General features: G+C 44.9%; 1 protein-coding gene across 3 annotated transcripts in view; it reads left to right on the forward strand.

Moving 5' to 3' along the window:
- The window catches only part of MSH3 (mutS homolog 3), a 534775-nt gene that overhangs the window by 48304 nt on the left and 468912 nt on the right, over positions 1-17559 (forward strand). For all 3 annotated transcript variants that reach the window (XM_063963915.1, XM_063963914.1, XM_063963916.1), the window contains exon 5: positions 519-635. In XM_063963915.1, the coding sequence (XP_063819985.1) occupies positions 519-635 (117 nt within the window). The remainder of the gene's footprint in view (positions 1-518; positions 636-17559) is intronic.

The following is a 17559-nucleotide window of genomic DNA, read 5'->3' on the forward strand; positions in this document are numbered from 1 at the left end:
CTAGATTGCCGTATATGGTAATCACTTCTTTCATACCCCCTGTGGGTGTCCATATCATAAATTAACCCTATACTGCTAGAACTCTCTAGTGTCTTACTAAAGGATATCTTTATTATATTGTCATCCTAACTAATGTATTCTTGTTCCACGGCACTTACGCTCACCTTTCCCCCCCCCCCCCCCCCCCTAAATGCAATATGATATATGATGTATTAATTTTAGCTTCGGTAATTCCCCCTCCCCCCCTCCCCCCACACACCACCCCCTATTAGAACTAGTAAATATAATGTCCCAGTGTCAGTATGCAGTATTATGTGACATAACTACACATATAGTATAATGTGACATCACTACACATATTGTATAATGTTTATTGTAAGAACTATAAAAAATGATGGCATTTGGGTGGAGTGGAGAGGTTGCACACTTTTACTTAACATTTTAAATATCTTCTTACAGCCATTCTATGGACTGTTCACATGAAAGCTATTGCTCTCTAACCATTTAATGCTTTGCAGATTGCTGCCCGGGAACTGAACATATATTGCCACCTCGACCACAATTTTATGAGTGCAAGTATCCCTACACACCGGTTATTTGTCCATGTTAGACGACTTGTTGCAAAAGGCTATAAAGTAGGTTTAAGTCTTATTTGTTGTTCTTTGTGTTAAATAAATGTAGCTTTTACTAATGTACTGTCAAAGTCAGAAAAATGTCTTAGTGCACACTGCCATATTTGCACCGAACACTGGTCCGTGCTGCGCATGCGTACGCTCTCCCGTGGAAGCGCATACCCGCAATAGCGTGCACTCGCACGCGCAGTATGCGCATTTACGGTAGAGTTTATGTGATCGTAGCGTGCGACTCATTCGTTACAAAAGTTCACAATTAATGTAGTTTATAGATCATGTTCCCCTCAATAGTTTCTGTAAGTTTGGTTTAGATAGAATGTCCCTGAGCGGAGGAATCCCTCTTTGTATTGCACGAAGGGTCTAACAGGAGTCATACAGCAGTGTTTGATACCCATCGGAAGAGTATTTAATTAGCAATATTCCGGTGTTGGTTTGGAGCGTATTAATCGCTCGTGCGAATAGTTATGGACATAAGAAGTTTATGTCCATTTCTATGATTTGCACATACTCAGGTATGCGGCGGGAAACCCAGTTCCCCACCCACCTGAGCTGTTGGAAATCAGCACAGCCCACCTGTATGAATCAACCTATGACCTTTGGTTACAGTACAGGGCCGAATTCCTGTGTCCAATAAACTGTAGGATTGTAGGGACTAGGAGATTGCATTGTGTGTGGGGCATAAATAGGCAGACCGACCACATCCAGCTCTCACTCTCTCATCAACGGTTATCTGCTGATAATCGGGAGCTGGATATCGAGGCGCAGGCGATCATACCCTTTGTGCGTAAGTTCTCTCCGTAATCATTGTCTTTCTGTGAGCCAATTTCTCTCTCTCTATTCTCTCTTTTCTCTAATATCTCCCCTAGACTAAACTTTATAGTATTGTATTGTATTGTGTTAGACCAGGATAGCATTGTAGTTTATCCCTTAGTTAGGTGTTTGGTTAGGAAGTCTTTGTTATATTGTAGTGTATCATTTGTACTGTGTTACTCTTTTACAAGTATACTAGATATAATACAGATTATAGGCTTTGGAACCCTAAACCAGTATCAGTGTATTTACTATAGTATTAAGTGTTCACTTGAGCGTCGGTGACGCTCAAACAGCTTTGTAGATAGTCAGGTTACACAAGGTTGCATTTACACCCTGTACTCACATTAAGGTATTCTGTGTGTTTCATCGGTATAAGGTTTAATATCAAGGTATAGTGTTGTGAGCGTCTGCACCGCTGGTGACCTCCTCGTGGTCTCTAGCGTATGCTACGTTACAGCGAATCTGTCCCCTAGACATAACCAATAACGTGTCCTGTGATCACTGGGCCGTGAGCGAACGTGACGCTTGAGCGTCTCGCCTACGGCTGAGCGATCGTTACGCAAATAGCGTATCATTACGGTATTTCTTAAGTAAGCAGCGTACAGTGTTCTTAGCTTCATAAGGGTTGTTTATACGACAAAGGAATTTAGCATTGTCAATTGCGGGCTCGTCCGGTCCTTTTCACATCTGCACTAGGTAGATCAGCAGACATTATCCCTCCAGCAAAGGGTGGGAGGTTGTCTCATAGTGCTGGCGGGATAAGCGTCTGCTTCGCTTAGGTAAAGAGTGCTGAAGGAATCCGGTAACCGGAAGTAAGAACAAAACGCTTGTGTCTTTTAAAACTGTTTATTTTTCTTTTGTCTTGCGTACGCATACATTTATCTGCATTTCTTTTTCAAATTTCGTATATCACTATTCCTGTTTGCCAATTTTTTTATAGTTGATAGAAAGTGCTAAAAAGAGATTTGCTGTTATTTAAAAGTAGAGGTAATAGTTAAAGTATAGAACAAACACACGGTTTGTCTGAGATACAAGGCAGTCAGTGTGGATTGCGGTAGATGATCAGGGATCATCTACATTGATAAATAAATATATTGTGTTACGGTGGATCCTTTGCATTGCGTACACGTGTCGCTAACAAAGACTAGCGTACGCAATCCAAAAGGCAGACGCACGCAGCGTTCATTACGCAACGTAGCGTCTGGTTACGCCCACGTAGCCCAAGTCACGAAAAGCGATAATTAGCGCAAAGCGATAATTAGCGCAAAAGCGATAAGTAACGCACAGCGGTAGATAACGCGACGCGGTAAATAACGCAAATCTATTTTTTGGAAAATCTGAAATTTAGTTTAACAGATCCTGCTCCTAATTGGTAACACTTTTGGCCTGAAGACAATTTCTGCGCAGAAATAGATATAGAAACAAAGTGTACATGTGTTGAGTGAGTGTGTTTTGTATACAAAAGTTTATATAACTTTAAGGTGGAACCAAAAGGAAAGTCGGGTACTCGTCAAGGGACATACGTGTAAGTGACATATACGGTGGCCAGGGAGGCATCCCTGGTTAAATAATATTTGAGCATTAGAGTATAGCGGACCATAAGGTAACAAGACCAGGAGGTCATAAGGAACAAGACCAGGAGGTCGTAAGGTAAAAGGTCCGCTATAAAAGTCCAGTGGCACAACGCCTGGGGTGTTGGTGCAGAACCCATATAGGCCATAAGCTCTTGCTGAAGGAATCGCGGCCGGAAACATCGATTCCATTGGTCTTTCAGTACATGACAAGTAGTGCTCGTGTACTGAACGATTGGACCACACGTAATTGTGTGCAGTAGTTAGTAATCTGACCTAAATACCATTAGAGTAAAGTGGTCACAAACGCTATTTGTACATTCTGACGTGATTTGTGTAATTTTTTATTTTTGGAAGGGAAGTTCGCTGGTCACTCAGGAACTATCTAACAACCCCAACTTTACTGGAAAGAGTAAGTGTCCTGCGGGTAACCCTCATATGTTCCAGTAAACTGAAGGTTCCATAGGGGCCCTGTATCGAGTACGCTGGCATCATAACGGTGTTTACAGGTCGTATTGGTCGAGGTGGGCGAGTGAGTGGGGTACTCGGTAAACCGCCACCGCCGGCCTACTGTGGAGTAATTTGGTTGTCTGTAAAGGCTTGCTGAAAACCTTGATACAGAAAATCCAAGGAGGACTAAGCAACACCTACAGACTATGGGGGCCAGTTGCTCAGGTAGGGGGCGATCAACCCTGGTTCAGGTTGATTCTGTGAACCGACCAGTTGGGTCGGCACGATATGTAATGTGTGAAAAATATGGAATTCACACCGAATCTTTATGTGATGAATGGGAGAGAATGACTGTACAAGACAGGGACAAGTGTCTCGTAAAATCAGCAAAGAGACGAATTCAGCATCATGATTATTTACAGTTATGGCACCAGGAAGGTGAGATACAGAGAGGTTTGGCTCTGGCGGCGGGATCTGGGGCAGTCAGGAAGTTGATTGCCACAGCTCCTCCCCCACCATACATTGCAGGAGAGAAGTTGATTGCGGAGAGAAACGCACAGGGTTGTAAAACACAAACTCTTAGTAACACTGTAAATGTTAATGATGTTAACCAAATAACTCATGCAAGTATTAACCCGTGCAAGATGTACCCTGTTTTGAACCTTCCTCAGGAGTGTGATCAAGAAGACGATTCAGCAACAATTTCAGCTCTCTCTCTTGCAGCCACCATAGCAGAGACCACAGTAGGCACAGCGACACCCACGAGATTAGTGAAAGCCCCTAGCGGAGGGATAGGTGAGGTCGTGTCAACGGGTAAGTACGGCACCATGCACTACACTGAAACAATTGTACCACAACAAGCTGTAGAATCTACACAGGAAGAGGCTGTTAGAATTGCTCCTGTAAGGGTAATAGCAGTTCCCAATGGAAAAACAGATGTGTCTGGAGCCACTCCCATAAGGAACATTGCCATGTACACTCCATTTTCCAGAATGGAATTAAGAACAATAGTGTCCGAATTTCCTGACCCCAGGAAGGATTTAGTTGCTAGCCAAAAATACATCAGGGATTTAGGTAACACGGTAGAACCCAACAACAAGGATTGGCAGATACTGCTAAGAGCTTGTTTACCTTCCAATGTTGATGCAACTCAGTTTTTAGCTGATTGTGCATTGGATAAAGATGTACCGCTTACAGACGTGTACAATAAGGATAATGTAAAAAGGATAAATTTACAGCTAAAAGAGTATTTCCCAGCCGTTGTTAAATGGAATAAAATATTTTCCATTAAGCAAAAGGAGTCCGAAACGGCAATAGAATATTTTCACCGGGCACTATTAGAAATGGCAAAGTACACTGGTATAGAAGACATAAAGACCAACCCAAACCATCGAGAAGTAGCAGTATCTGTACTGATGGATGGTTTGAAAGAAACATTAAAAGCTAGGGTACAGACCACGCAGCCATGTTGGCGAGGTCTGTCAGTGTCCACCTTGAGAGAGGCTGCTATTGATCACGACAGAAATATCACTAGGCACAGGGAGTCGCAAAGTGATAAGTTGATGTCCGTAAGTATACAGGCGCTGACCACAAGGCAGCCTGCGTATGTACCACCGAATCCTGTGGGTAAGGCAAGTGTAATAACATGTTTTTCTTGTAACAAACCAGGACATTTTGCACGAGACTGTAGAGTAAGAAATGTACAAAGATCTTTTCAACCCCCTAGACAACAACACCACACACGACATTGGGAGCAGGGTCCACAGAGGCGGAGTTTTGAGCCACATACAGGGGAAACAAAAAGATATCCCCCAAACAGAGATTGGCATGCCTCTGGTAGTTCCCAGCTAACTCCCTCACAAGTAGTTGCTGCCAGCGGGATTCAGGGAGGTCAGCATACCCAATAGGGGTGTGGCCATACCTGTAATCTGCAACCAGTTAAATTGATTGCCAGTCTTGGAAGCGAACCAGAGATTGCAATCAATGTAGCCGGTAAAACTTTAAACTTTCTTGTAGACACAGGGGCGGCCAAGTCAGTGATCAATTCGACAGTGGGCATGAGAACCACTGGTAGGACAGTTCCAGCCATAGGAGTAACAGGAGTAGTCCAGCACTACCCTGTTAGCAAACCAGCCGAGATTACAATAGGGCCTTTGCATACCAAGCATTCCTTTTTGCTGGCTGCATCGGCACCGACCAATCTCCTGGGAAGAGACTTACTATGTAAAATGGGTTGCGTCATTTATTGTACTCCTGAAGGTGTATTCTTGGACATCCCTGAGAATCACGCTCAGGAAGTACGAGACATGTTAGACTCCCCATCAAAATTAATGTCACATTCCATTATGACAAATAGGAATCCATCCCAAGTAGAAGAGATGACATCTCAGATACCAGAGTCGCTTTGGACAAAAGATGGACAGGACACTGGATTAATGGCAAACGTAGCTCCAGTAGTAGTACAAGTAAAAGATGGTAGGATAGCTCCAAAAATCCCACAGTATCCTCTGAAGCCAGAGGTGGAGTTAGGAGTTTTCCCGGTAATAGAGCGCTTGCTACAACAGGGCATTCTAGTAAGAACGTCCAGCACAGCAAATAGTCCCATCTTCCCTGTTAAAAAGAGTGGGGGGAGGGGTTACAGGCTAGTGCAGGATCTAAGGGGGATTAACAAAATAGTTGAGAGTCAGTTCCCCGTAGTGCCTAATCCAGCTGTCATCCTAATGCAAATTCCTCCCACTGCCAAATTTTTCACTGTTATTGACCTCTGCTCCGCTTTCTTTTCGGTACCTCTGCACCCTGACAGCCAATATTTGTTTGCATTCACATACAGAGGAGTCCAATACACGTGGACTCGGTTACCCCAAGGTTTCATAGATAGTCCAAGTATATTTTCTCAGGCTTTGCATGATTGTTTACAGTCTTTCCAACCGGAAAGTGGATCAGTGTTGATACAGTACGTGGATGATCTACTGCTGTGTTCTGATTCATTGGAGGCATCCCTGAAGGATACGAAACAGCTCCTGTTTCATCTTTCAGACACAGGTCACAAGGTCTCCAAAGACAAGTTGCAATTATGCCAAGCTAAGGTAAAATACTTGGGACACTGTCTAACACAAGGACTGAGACACCTGACCGCTGATAGAATCCAAGCCATTAGAGACATGACACTGCCACAAACCCAGCAACAGATCAGGACGTTTTTAGGAATGTGTGGGTATTGCCGTAATTGGATCCCAGGGTTTTCCATATTGGCGCTACCTTTGCAGGAAATGGTCTCTTCAAACAAACCTGATCGGATTTCGCATACAGACGAATCCGAAACAGCATTTGAGAGACTCAAACAGTGCCTAACGCAGGCACCAGCATTAGGTATGCCAGACTATGGGAAACCCTTTGAACTATACGGAACAGAAAGTGCTGGGTGCGCAGCAGGTGTACTAACACAAAAACACGGTGATGCCAGCAGGCCAATTGCATACTACAGCGCTCAGCTAGACACGGTAGCGCGATCCCTCCCCACATGCTTGCGTAGCGTTGCGGCGATAGCATTGCTAGTGACGAAAAGCGAAGATGTCGTGCTAGGCCACAACCTCACAATCCATACACCACATGCGGTATCGGCCTTATTGAATTCTGCCCAAACCAGACATGTCTCATCAGCAAGGTTTACGAGATGGGAATTGGCACTAATGGCCCCAGTAAACATCACCATAAGGAGATGCAGCGCATTAAACCCTGCAACATTTCTCCCAGGTGTGCCTGGACAGGCACAAAGGGTGGGAGGTGAGAGTGATGGGGAAGGAGGATTTAATGCAAAGGAAGATACACATGATTGTATGGAATATTTGACCCAAAATTTTACCGCAAGGCCTGACATCAGTGACAATCCACTAGAAGATGCAGAACTCACGTTCTACACGGACGGTAGTTGTCACAGACAGTCAGACTCGGGAGACTTGTGTACTGGATACGCAGTCGTAGATGACCAAGACACCATAGAAGCGGAACCGCTAGGCCCACCTCACTCAGCCCAGGTTGCTGAACTGGTCGCCCTAACCAGAGCATGTGAATTGGCTAAGGGTAAGTCTGCCAATATCTACACCGATTCTAGATACGCGTTCGGGGTAGTCCATGATTTCGGAGCGCTATGGCGTCTCAGAAATTTCATGACGGCAGCTGGTACACCGATAGCGCATGCAGCTCACATAAAAAGGCTTCTAACAGCGATACAGGAACCCGACAGAGTGGCTGTTATCAAATGTAAAGCACATACATATAGTCAAGACCCAGTATCCCTTGGTAACAGCCGAGCAGACGAAGCTGCAAAGCTTGCAGCTGCTACCCCCATACGGACAGACACCACACAACTGATGGTATTTAATACCATCAACACACAAAAGTTGTGTGAAATGCAGAATTTGTGTTCCACTCAGGAGAAGGCAGTCTGGAAGGCAAAGGGATATGGCCAGGAGTCCTCAGGGCTCTGGACGGATGGACATGGTAAACCAGTGGCCCCCAGGGCATACCTTCCGTGTCTGGCTGAAGCAGCTCACGGGCTGACTCGTCTAGGCAAGGAGGGGATGTGCAAGTTGGTAAGAGCATACTGGTGCGCCCCAGGATTCTCCTCTCATGCTAGTAAAAGAGCAATGTCATGCCTTACCTGTCTGAGAAAGAATATTGGAAAAGCAATACCAACAGAACCATCCCATATCCCACCTGCCGGCGGCCCTTTCCAAGTAATACAAATTGACTTCATTCAATTACCCCCATGTAGAAATTTGAAATATGTACTTGTTTGTATAGATGTTTTCTCGAATTGGGTCGAAGCTTTTCCAACAGCTACAAATACCGCTATGTTTACAGCTAAGAAAATTGTGCAGGAATTTGTATGTAGATATGGTATCCCTAGAATCATTGAAAGTGATAGGGGTACCCATTTTACAGGTGATGTCTTTCAAGGAATGTGTAAGTTGATGGGAATTGATAGTAAGCTGCACACTCCGTACCGTCCACAGGCGAGCGCGAAGGTCGAAAGAGTGAACAGCACTATTAAGAATAAATTGAGTAAAGTAATGGCAGAGACAGGATTGACGTGGCCAGAAGCTTTACCCATTGTTTTGTATAGCATCAGAACCACTCCCAGGTCCCCTCTTAATCTGTCCCCTTTTGAAATCTTGTTTGGTCGACAACCGCATGTCATGATTAACCCTCAGGATGATTTGAAATGTAACAATGAAGTAACTGTAAAGTACTTGATTAACATGAGTAAACAGTTGAGGAATCAAAATGATAATCTGAAGTTGGTGATTCCTGATTTACCAGATAGTAATTGTCATGACATTGAACCTGGGGATTATGTAATGATACGAAATTTTCTACGCTCAGGTTGTCTTATTGATAGATGGGAAGGACCATACCAGGTCTTATTGACTAGCACCACAGCATTGAAGGTTGCTGAGAGAGAGACTTGGGTCCATTCATCCCACTGCAAGAAGGTTGCTGATCCAGAGAAGTCCCGTGATAAGGAACAGACGGTAGAGGTTGTATCACTAGAGTGTCTGTTCCAGGAGGACTGAGGCGGCACCTGAGCCTTGAAGACCGAAAGCAGCTGTCGACTCCCCTCTCCCTTTTATTGTTTTCTCCACTTCCCATCCCCTCTCCTTTAAAATTTCTTTTTCCCCCTTCTCATTCTTCTCTATTTCCTCCTCAAAGATGGACTTGCCCCAAGAGACTGTGGTCCGGATTTTGATGTTAACCATGATGTTGACCAGAGCAGTCTGTTCCGGCGAGAGTACCATAGAGGTCGAAAGAGGTTCTGGAATGGGTTCCGATTATGATGATGGAGGCGTAGTTTTCCAAGATCAACCAAGCCAACAAGCAAAGGCGAGTATCAGAAAACGATCCGATAGAAGAAATTGTGATGGATTGTTAGCTGAGGAAAATTGTATCTGTAGGCTCTGTGATAATCTGGTTGAAGATGGATGCATAAAGAAATGCCAATCTAGTTTTAATATCCATATAGACCGGCATCCATTGAGTGACTATCACTCCTTAGTGGGTAACGTGTTAAACCAAACAGATTGTTGGGTATGCTCTCAAGTACCTCAGGGTCACAGTAAATCAGGGCTAGTACCATTTCCTTTAACGTTAGGGGAGGTACTTGAGCTAAGTGGTGGGAGACCGGTGGACCGGAGGTTTAACATCTCCAGCCCTCCTAGTTTGAAGCTCCACCAATACCATGTGGATAGGTCCCTCATATGTTTTAACATCTCCAATCCCAGAAAACCGGGAAATTGGGAAGTGTCATGGAGCAACCTTACCATGACCTTTTCACACAGAGCAGATAGAATGCCTACAGATACAGAGCTCGTACGCCACATAGACAGTAGAGGAAAATCATTCCGGTATCGATATACCTTAGGAAATAGGATTACTAAAGTTGGAGAGGTATCACCAGGATACTGTGCACATATCGTACAAACCGATACGTGCATTAGACAGATGGAAGAATTAGGGTCAGGAGATTTCACCTGGAAGGTTTGTAACATGGTCATGTCCTTCTCCGTCCCTTATGTTCTCCCCGATGATGCATATTTCATATGCGGGAGAAAGGCGTACAAGTGGCTTGCCCCAAACTCTGAAGGATTGTGTTATATTGGAAAAGTATTGCCTGAAGTAATGACTGTTACACATGACAAAATGAAGGACATACACCGTGGTGCCCAAACTCCTTATACTCACACTCACTACGAGCACCTTGTTAAAAGACAACTGTCAGAAAGGTTAGAGCATCCGGCCTCTGATCTTATCCATGAATCCACCGGGATTCAGGTTCTGGTAGCGTTAGATTTCACTCGCACCGCTCGAGGTGTGATGAATTATAGATACATTTCCGCACTCGCCAATTTATTAGATAATATCACTGAAATGTATGATGACACGTTTAGATACACTGGAAGAGAACTTCAAGCTTACAAAACAGAACTAGTTCAGCATAGGATGGTTCTTAATTATCTTACAGCAGTAACAGGCGGATATTGTGTTACATTGGCAACACAGTACGGCATAAAGTGTTGCACGTATATCACAAATAGCACCGAGGATCCGGTAGAGGTCATAGACCAAAAGATGGACGATATTCTGCAATTAAAGTGGGAATTTCGTCGAAAACACAATCTCACCCTTGCTGCTGTAGGTAATGAGCTGACTGGTTGGGTGTCATGGTTGAACCCGCGAAATTGGTTCTCCGGTTTAGGAGACTGGGCTCAAGGAGTCATAATGGATGTTGGAAAGTTTCTCCTATGTATTTTGGGTGTCGTTATATCTATTGGATTGATATTTAGATGCGGGCAGGCTTTGATGAGGTGCAAGCAAAGTACGAAAGTGATGAGCTTAAGGAGTGAGGAAACTGTAATTAACCTGGATTTGATTTATGACCCAATGCTAGAAACCATGACGTAATGATGTAATGAGTATACGGTCCGCCTTTCACCCATTTCTATGTTTTCCTCCGAGGTACAAAGACCCACGTAGACGAAGGATTTGATGAGCCAAGGGGCCGACAACGGAAAGATGGAAAGAAGAAGAGCAGACGACCTGATAAACAAGATTTTGATGGACAATGCCATGGGTACCCCAGTTTCCCTAGGAACTTTAAAACCACGCCAGCCCAACATTTTTTGTAAATCCATGGACGTTGTATGCTTTACTCACGATTTATGAGCAAAAGCACAAAGAAGAAGACTCCAATCAACCGACACCAATCAAGACCTCAATCGACGAACGTACATTACCCTGACATAGAATATCATTGCATTTTTCGTAAGTGTTCTTTATCTTCATCTCTGCAACCCTCAGGCAATAACACACATAGTCGATAGGGAATACAGGCACAGATAGCAGCAACCACATACCCCCCCCAATTCATGTATCATCAACTAAAATGTGCATCCCCATTGTGTTACAACCACAGCCGAAATGAGCTCGGTAGAGTTTGACAGCCCATCCACAGACCTGTACCACAGGATAAGAAGGAATTCAAATGTATACTTCGCAATACCTCGAAGCTTGATTTACCACACGTACGGCACGATGATACATGACCCTCCAAACATGGACTCATACACACATGCTCCTACTCTCTCACTAGGTCATACCCTTTTCACACCTACTCCTCTCTTCTTCCTTACCCCACCATGGAAATCAATTAACCCCTGACTTACATTTTTCTCCTTAAATATTTTGTGGCAGTTATTATTGACTGCCAAAGGGTGGACTGTCAAAGTCAGAAAAATGTCTTAGTGCACACTGCCATATTTGCACCGCACACTGGTCCGTGCTGCGCATGCGTACGCTCTCCCGTGGAAGCGCATACCCGCAATAGCGTGCACTCGCACGCGCAGTATGCGCATTTACGGTAGAGTTTATGTGATCGTAGCGTGCGACTCATTCGTTACAAAAGTTCACAATTAATGTAGTTTATAGATCATGTTCCCCTCAATAGTTTCTGTAAGTTTGGTTTAGATAGAATGTCCCTGAGCGGAGGAATCCCTCTTTGTATTGCACGAAGGGTCTAACAGGAGTCATACAGCAGTGTTTGATACCCATCGGAAGAGTATTTAATTAGCAATATTCCGGTGTTGGTTTGGAGCGTATTAATCGCTCGTGCGAATAGTTATGGACATAAGAAGTTTATGTCCATTTCTATGATTTGCACATACTCAGGTATGCGGCGGGAAACCCAGTTCCCCACCCACCTGAGCTGTTGGAAATCAGCACAGCCCACCTGTATGAATCAACCTATGACCTTTGGTTACAGTACAGGGCCGAATTCCTGTGTCCAATAAACTGTAGGATTGTAGGGACTAGGAGATTGCATTGTGTGTGGGGCATAAATAGGCAGACCGACCACATCCAGCTCTCACTCTCTCATCAACGGTTATCTGCTGATAATCGGGAGCTGGATATCGAGGCGCAGGCGATCATACCCTTTGTGCGTAAGTTCTCTCCGTAATCATTGTCTTTCTGTGAGCCAATTTCTCTCTCTCTATTCTCTCTTTTCTCTAATATCTCCCCTAGACTAAACTTTATAGTATTGTATTGTATTGTGTTAGACCAGGATAGCATTGTAGTTTATCCCTTAGTTAGGTGTTTGGTTAGGAAGTCTTTGTTATATTGTAGTGTATCATTTGTACTGTGTTACTCTTTTACAAGTATACTAGATATAATACAGATTATAGGCTTTGGAACCCTAAACCAGTATCAGTGTATTTACTATAGTATTAAGTGTTCACTTGAGCGTCGGTGACGCTCAAACAGCTTTGTAGATAGTCAGGTTACACAAGGTTGCATTTACACCCTGTACTCACATTAAGGTATTCTGTGTGTTTCATCGGTATAAGGTTTAATATCAAGGTATAGTGTTGTGAGCGTCTGCACCGCTGGTGACCTCCTCGTGGTCTCTAGCGTATGCTACGTTACAGCGAATCTGTCCCCTAGACATAACCAATAACGTGTCCTGTGATCACTGGGCCGTGAGCGAACGTGACGCTTGAGCGTCTCGCCTACGGCTGAGCGATCGTTACGCAAATAGCGTATCATTACGGTATTTCTTAAGTAAGCAGCGTACAGTGTTCTTAGCTTCATAAGGGTTGTTTATACGACAAAGGAATTTAGCATTGTCAGTACTTACTGATAACCTAAATGAATCAGTTCAATCTATTGTTTTTCTAACACATACTAGATATTGTACTAATAATTTATGTATCTATGTGTTACTTATTACATTGTGATTAATCTTCTGATGCAATGTGATACTCCAAGTGATTTGGTGTTTTTTTTTTTTGCCGTGCGCCAAGGCAAACAGCTGTAAAAAGACAGCCTGGACTAGATGGCGCAGGTGACCTGGCTCCCAAGGTGGACAGTTTGTTTGACCTGGAATATTCTGTTAGCTATTATCTCTTCATGGGTATTCCATAAATATATAAGAGGGAACAATACTTGGACAGTGATAAATTAAAAAACTGTGCCAATCACACTTACCTATATAGTATGATATTTTCGCATTGGGCAGTCGTACAGTATTGCCCGTTGGTGGTTAATACTGCAACAAAGTGGTGGTAATGAGTGTCCATTTTCTGATACATCTACTTAAGACGTATGATTCACCCATATTCAATGTGTATAAGGATATAAAGATTAGAGTAATACTGTTTACCAGCTTTCCCCACATTAGTGATGGCTAGTACTCGTCTACTGTACAGTTGTAAAGGTGTATTGCCCAATAGACTCCCCATACCAGTTTGTTTTTAATGAGTGATATGTATTTTTCTGCAGCGGGGTACACTGGGATTCCACAGGGAATAACATTTGGGGTGTAGAGTTGAATCTTGATCCGAGGCACCAACAGGCTAAAAGCTTTAACTGTTCCCAGGATGCACCGCACCGCCTCCGTGCACAGGCGCTCAGTTTTAAAGTTGGTGCCTGCATAGCAGGTCACTAACAAGGGGGGTTAGGCAGCCCTGAAGAAAAGAAGAATAAAGCTTTATTGAAGATACTTCATGGGCTGCAGCACTTTTTTTGTCCAAGGGACATACTGTGCTACGGCTCCATCACCTCCCCACTGCTGCGCTGTATACTCCCGCGGTCTGGTTCCTGGGTACTTTACAGCGGAGACGCACCGGTATTCTTGCACACCGCGGCTGCACATCTCCAGGATCGCGTGGCTGCAAGACACGGGGAGGAGGTAAGAAGGTCCCCCGGGTGGGACCCGCCGGGCTAAATTGCGGTCTCCAGGTGACGGACCACGAGGCTGGCATGGACACTGTACGGCTCAGGGACCCCACTATATCCACCAGGGCAGCTGGAGCGCAGGTCGGTTTTCTTGAAAAAACGTTTGATAAAGGCTCCATAAGTACCGGTGGTGAAGTCCAGCGTGAGGGGATAAGGCGCTGACCTGTAGCCCTTTCCCCCAGCTCCGGGCGCCATCTTCCACAGGTGTTCCCGCCCTGGAGCTGCTTTCACTTTCTCCCTGGTGCCATTTCTGTAGCAAGGGCTGCTCTCAACAGGATTGCTGGGCTGATGTCTCCTCTGTAAAGCTGCCTGTCACAGCGCCGTGCTTTTACAGTCACTTCACTATTCTACATGTCGTTTAGACACTGTTAGTTAAGAACAAGTGTAATTATAACAGAATAAGTGGTACAAATATTCTGTGATATACATCCAGTATTACTGTGCATTGTTATATCTCTCTGCATATACAGTACATATCTACTGTCATATGTAATTTGCCAGTCCAGTGCAGTATTATCGTGGGCACTTTATATCTGCATTGTGTTTGTGACTGAGTGTGCCTATAGCTGCAGAGTGTTTTCATTTAGTGCATCACATCCTTGCTATCACTATATACTGTGCCCTGCGAGGATAAGTGCGTGAGGGTCCACATATTATATATATATATATATATATATATATATATATATATATATATATATATATATATATATATATATATTTTATTTATTTATTTTACAGTGCTATATAGTCTATACAGCTCAGTGTTGTTTTTTTTTGTGTGTATTTCAGTCACCCCATACCGACATAATTCTCTGTTTGTGTCCTGCTTTTATTAGCACATAAAGCAGGGGATTGGCATACTGTATTCTTATTGTCTGGCTATATTGTACTGTGTGCCCCACGGCTACATTCCTCATAATGTCTGCCACACAGGGTGGGAATTTCCGTGGACGCTCCTGCCTCAGGCAGTGATGATCCCACGTATTTACCAGGGGAGAAAACTGCTGCTGGGGAAGTGGGTGCTGGGTCCCATACCTCTCCCACGCCACCTGTAGATCCTGTGGCCAATCAAGAGCCACCCTGGGCTGCCTTCTCCTGTATGTTAAATACATTGGTAACACGTCTTACGCCCCCTGTGGGGCTACCTGTGCCATTGCCACAAATTGTCCCTGTAGCAAATCCGCCTTGGGCGGACACTGTCTGCCCAGATACAGATTTTGAATAAACAGAAGCCTACTCCTCAGCCCTCTGGGGCCAAGGGGCACTCCGAGCGTTTGTGGTTTCCTCCTCCCAATCCACTCATGTTTCGGATGAGGACGGGGCTTATACTGATCCGACTGACTCTGACTCAGCGGCCTATGACGGAGGGCCTGTAACTCAGGTTGATGTCCCTGACTTAGTGGAAGCTATCAAAATGGTTCTCCAGATTGATGATGAAGCAGATCCCACTACTGGGTCAAAGAAGCCTGATAAATTCAAGCGTCAGAAAGTGGATAAAGTTGTTTTCCCTCACTCTGATAGTTTAATTGACATACGTCAGGAGGCATGGGCTTCACCGGGGAAGAAATTCTCCCTCTCTAAGAAGATGCTAGCTCGCTATCCTATCCCTACGGAGTTGAGTACCAAGTGGGAAACTCCACCTCCGGTAGACTCTCATGTCGCACGAATTGTGGTGTCCTCTTCTCTGCCTGTCGCTATTGTCACCTACTTGAAGGAACCGACAGATAAGCGTGTGGAGGGATGCCTGAAATTAATTTTTCCCCTAAATGGGGTGATACATAGACCGACTATTGCGGCCTCCTGGGCTGCAAAAGGTGTCGAAGCATGGGTCCAGGTATTGGAGGATGAGCTACCTTCAGATATTTCTGACATTGCCAGTGTCTGTCTCACATTACCACTGCCTCCTACTATATTCAAGAGGAGTCCTCTGAGGTGGGCATCATGGCGTCCAAAGCGGCCACTACATCTGTTTTGGCTCGCCATATTCTCTGGTTGCGATCCAGGAAGGTGGAACTGGATTCCAAGAAGACTGGAGGTGCTCCCTTTTAAGGAGACATCCTTTTTGGAGAAGATCTAAACAAGATCGTGACTGACTTAGCCTCTGCGAAGACTGCGTGCCTTCCTGATGCTGCTACTCCTGCTCCGAAAGCCAAAAGTACTACTTTTCGTTCCTTTCGGACTTCAGGTAAATCGAAGGGTCAGGTATACTCGAAACAGCCTCGTGCTTCCAAGACCAGTAAGCCCAAATCTAAACAATCCTGGGCTGCCCGTCAGCCTGCTTCCAAACAGGACAAGCCTGCAGCATGACGGGACGGGCCTCCCCCTGGGGGACCCCAGGGTGGGAGGCCGACTTCTGCAGTTCACCCAGTTCTGGTTAAGGACCACTTCAGACGCGTGGATGCAAGAAGTTTTCTCTCACGGGTACGCGGTCTCCTTCAAGAGACTTCCCCCTCGCCAGTTCTGCACAATAGTCATCCCATCGGACCCGTTGAAGGCGCAAGCTTTACACTTAGTTGTACAATCCCTCCTGGAGAGAGGAGTGGTGATGCCGGTGCCTATCTCTCAAAAAGGAAGGGGCTACTACTCAACCCTGTTTCTAGTTTCGAAACTTAATGAGTCTTTCCGGCCTATTCTTAACCTGAAGTCACTGAACAAATTTGTGAGAGTTTCTAAGTTCCGTATGGAAACACTGCGCTCCATTGTACTGGCCATGGAACCTGGGGACTACATGGTATCCCTGGATATACAGGATGCTTACCTGCATATACCTATTGCCATTTCACATCAGCAATATCTGCGGTTTGCTATTGGCAACCTCCATTATCAATTCAAGGCTCTGCCTTTTGGACTAACCATGGCCCCTCGGATTTTCACCAAGGTCATGGTTGTCATGACAGCATCTCCGGCAACAGGTAATCGGGATCCTGCCGTATCTGGATGGCCTGCTGATCCTGGTAAGCTCCCAAGATGTCCTCCTGAGTCATCTTCAGCTGATGGTGCAAATCCTCACAGCCCAAGGGTTGCTAATCAATTGGAAAAAGCCCTGCGCGGCTCATGGTGCACTTGGGGGCTCTACTGGATACACACAGCCAGAGGCTGTTTCTGTCTCCGGAGAAGGTCCTGAGGCTTCAGGATAGGATCAGATACTACTTCTCTCGCCCAAGGGTTTCCCTTCACTCGGCGATGCAAGTACTAGGCCTAATGGGGTCATCTTTCGACATGGTGGAGTATGCTCAATTCCATTCTCATCCTCTCCAACGGTTAATCCTCTACAAGTGGGAAGGTCTACCTCAACGGAT

This window comes from Pseudophryne corroboree, chromosome 1 (assembly GCF_028390025.1).
Source record: "Pseudophryne corroboree isolate aPseCor3 chromosome 1, aPseCor3.hap2, whole genome shotgun sequence".
Lineage (NCBI taxonomy): Eukaryota > Metazoa > Chordata > Amphibia > Anura > Myobatrachidae > Pseudophryne > Pseudophryne corroboree.